Raw genomic sequence first — 3902 nt, 5'->3', positions numbered from 1 at the left:
GATCCTGTCAGGCACTTGTAGGCATTTTGCAGAAATGTGTAAATGAATTACATGAAGGACTCAGAAAACTTACACAGGCGATCTATAAAGATAAGATGTGTGTGTGTGTGTGTGTGTGTGTGTGTGGGGGGGGGTCGTCACTCACCACAGTTACACGCACACGCACGCACACACACGAACAAGAACAACACACACAGTCCACAGTCACGGTGTGTGTGTGTGTGTGTGTGTGTGTGTGTGTGGGGGGGGGGTGTGTGAGTGGGTGTCAATGTGCGTGTGCGTGCGTGTGTGTGCTTGTTCTTGTGTGTGTGTCAGGTGTCAGTGCGTGTGTGTGTGTGTGTGTGTGTGTGTGTGTGTGTGTGTGTGTGTGTGTGTCAGTGTGTGTGCGTGTTTTAATGTTTATTTTTTGTTTGTTTTTTTACTATATTAACGACTCAAAGCAGTTTCTTTAATATATATTTTTTTAAACGACTGGTTTTGTATTTAAATCAGCAAAGTAAAGAAAACCAGACCTCACACGCTCCCCTCTGGGCTTTCTCTGTTCCCTGCTCAGTGCTTCCACGCACTGTTGCTAGGTAACAGCTTTTGGACTCGGTGCAGAAGTCGTGTTGCTCAGTTTCGGTACTCGTAGGGCAGTCTGGCAATGCTTCTTATCTGCTATGGACTGGCGGACAATATACAGGCTGGGTCTCACACAAGCAAGAAGGAATTACCCTGCACCCCCTCCGCTCCTGTAATGTGATACTTTGTAAAAACTGCAAGTCGCCCTGGATAAGCGCGTCTGCTAAGAAATAAATAACAATAATAATAATAATAATAATAATAATAATAATAATAATAATAATAATAATAATAATACGCATTTTCACCTATGGATGTTCAGCTCCTGTGCATTCATTTGAAATCCACACAGCTTCCCTGCAGTTCTAATAAAGGAGAAGCTCAGAGTGTCCGGGACGCGTCGGCACACAAAATGAGAGATCATTAATAACTGTGCTGTGGACATCAGCACAAAATATAGGATTACAAACCCGGATCACTTTCATCCAGACAAAAAGTTTTGAAAAAGCGGCTCCGGGTGATTTACAAGAATAAATCATAATTTCTAAATGAAGAAAGGTACAGTGAGATGATCACAGTGAAACAACGCACGAACGTGTTCATCAGTAAAAATCGCGACATTCGCTTTTTGGAGATTCTTCAATGGTTGAACTTCTGTTGCTTGGTTATACTTGCATGTGTTGCGATGTACCACAGAGGGGCGCTATTGTGCCACGATTTGTATTTCTTTTTTTTCCAGGAGACAGTGTGGTCCAGGGCTTGTAACCAGAAGATCACAGTTCACAGCCTACCTCTGTAAAAGCGCTTTGTGATGGTGGTCCACTATATAAAAAGATTATTATTTTTATTATTATTATTATTATTATTATTATTATTATTTTTATTATTCACACTCCCAGTGGTAGTCCGTTTTATCGCACTATTATCTGAAATCTAGCCCCGACTGTTAACTTTCATTATTACTTGGAGAACAACGCGCTCTAACCTTCCCGTGATAATTATTAGCAGATATTACTCGCAATACGGAGATAAGGACAGGCGAACGCATAGCGGTGCAACTGTTTTACTTTCTGCTTAGCCAACCGGCCGTTTGATGCATTACAATCCCCAGCGCAGAAGTGCAGTATTAATCAAACACGTGTACGACAGGAGCCCCCCAGCGCTGAGAAATGTTTTGCACAGATTAAACCGGGAGTGACGTGTGATGCAGCCCGGGGAGGGGGGTCGCCAGTCCTGCGGCGGGGATCAGCTGTTCTCAAACTCCCCGCAAGCTGCCAAGGAGAAAAGTTTCACAGAACTTTGTCCTCAGTGACGTAGTTCAATAACCACGCCCCCACCCTCCTAACCTGAACCAATCACACAGGCCGGGACAGAGTGGGCAGCCAATGATTTTCACCCGCAGCAGTTCCGCGGTCCGAACGCCCTTCCCAGTTTGGAAATAAAAGCCGAGCGAAAGCCAGAGAGAGCGGTCCGAAAGAAACCGGGGCAGTGAAACCTCATGACCGTGACACGGGGACTGCGAGACAAAAGCAGCTGGTTTGTTTGTAGCGAGTAAAACGAGGCGATGCTGGAAATGTCGACACTATTGTTCTCGTAATTGCAAGTGCTCTGCTCTTTATATTACTGAGTTAGAACTGAGTGACAGCCTGTCTGAACGCTGCTGCAATGCTTTCAGAAACCCGTGTGGATAGAGCAAGACCCACATTATCGATTGCTCAAATTACATTACTTCAGTAACTGCAGCGATCTCAGGAAATAGAGCACACGCGATTTTTCGCTTTTGCAAAGTGCACGGTGGGGGTGAGGGTGAGGTGGAGGGTGAGGGTGAGGGTGAGGGGTTAATTATAAAAAGGAAAGCAATATTGTCGAAACTAAACATGTATATTTAGCAGTAAAAAAGAATCCTATCTAGGTAAGTTCACTGTTGCCGAGACTATGCCTTGGAACGCCAGGGCACCGAGCACCTGCGGCAGAAGGGACTACAAGACCGAGAAGCAATGCAAAAAAACATCCTTCGCTTTCTACCAGGCTGTGCGAGACTTGCTGCCGGTGTGGGTCCTGGAGGACACGCGGACTATGGAGGCGTTTCACTGGGAAGAGGACGGGAGGGCATGCGCCTACTCCCCCTCGGAAGCTCTGCTGTACGCCCTGGTCCACGACCACCAGCCGTACGCGCGGTACCTGCTCACCAAGTACCCGGGAAGCGCCCTGGACATGCCAAGCAAGAGCTTCTGCTGCTGCTGCTGCTGCCACTGCCAGTCGGGCTCGTCGGCGCCTCACCTCGCCATGGCAGTGCGCTACAACCGCATCAACATACTGAAAATGATTCTAAAAACCCTGGAGGAGGACTTTGCCGAAAGCGACCGGGTCGGCTACATGAACCGACGGGGCTGCGTCCACGTAGGAGGCAAAACGCCCGTGCATCTCGCATGCGACCTGGCCAGACCCGAGTGTTTGCTTCTGTTGCTAGGACACGCCGCGTCTCCATCTGTCACGGACTGTAGCGGCAACACCCCCTTGGACACGCTGCTGCAGCAGATCTGCCACAGCGAGCTCGACGCACGCCTCAAGCGCGTCTGCCTGAGCTATCTGACACTGTTCATGCCGGAGCTCAGGTTCAAAATGAAAAAACAGCTTCTGGACAACGAGGAGCTGTGGCAGAGCTTGGTAGGGGAGCAAACCTTCCAGTGGCTGTCGGGACAGTCCCCTCCCTCCCTGTTTATGAGCTGCATGCAAAGCCTGATCAGGACCATCTCTCCGGAACACTTTCCAGAGGGACTGGAGGCACTGCCGGTGCCAGACTTTCTGAAACCTTTGGACTTCAGGCTGCAGTAAGCCTTGGGGGAAAAAAAATAAAAAATACTATATAACAGACTTGGCTTTAAAAAAGAGTTTAATTCAAGTAATCTAAGGAAATATGATTTATGGATTCATATACACTGTATATTTGTGTTTGGTTGTTGTTGTTTTCATGGTTTGTAGAAGAGAGGGCAGGGAAGGCACTTTTGGAATCTGTTTTACAAGAGTCAGGAAGCAAAGCAGTGATGCAGTGTTTGCAAACACTTCAATAAAAACAAGTGTTTACATTGAAGACAGGGTTGTTGTTTTAACTCTGTACTCTGATGGGAGATGGTATATTTAACATACATGGTGGGCTGCATCAACAGCTTCACATTATGCTCTCTTAAATGAACTGTTAACAAGGTGACATGTATATACTGCAGCCTGCACATCATCTAAAACTATATCCTGTTTACAACCCTTAGAAAAGCCTTCTATTGTACACCACTGCAAAAGCACAGGAAAAAAAGAGTGAAAATGTATCATGCATATTCAAGCAA

The 3902-nt window shown here is 46.7% G+C and overlaps 1 protein-coding gene across 1 annotated transcript; it reads left to right on the top strand.

Annotated features, from left to right (window-relative positions):
* Positions 1 to 2017: 2017 nt before the first annotated feature.
* Positions 2018 to 3652, top strand: ankrd9 (ankyrin repeat domain 9). Its single transcript, XM_041275594.1, has one exon. The coding sequence runs from the start codon at positions 2497 to 2499 to the stop codon at positions 3394 to 3396; it is 900 nt and encodes a 299-aa protein (XP_041131528.1). The 5' UTR covers positions 2018 to 2496; the 3' UTR covers positions 3397 to 3652.
* Positions 3653 to 3902: the final 250 nt, after the last annotated feature.

This window comes from Polyodon spathula, chromosome 17, assembly GCF_017654505.1.
Source record: "Polyodon spathula isolate WHYD16114869_AA chromosome 17, ASM1765450v1, whole genome shotgun sequence".
NCBI classification, from domain to species: domain Eukaryota; kingdom Metazoa; phylum Chordata; class Actinopteri; order Acipenseriformes; family Polyodontidae; genus Polyodon; species Polyodon spathula.
This window is presented reverse-complemented; position numbering and strand designations above follow the sequence as displayed.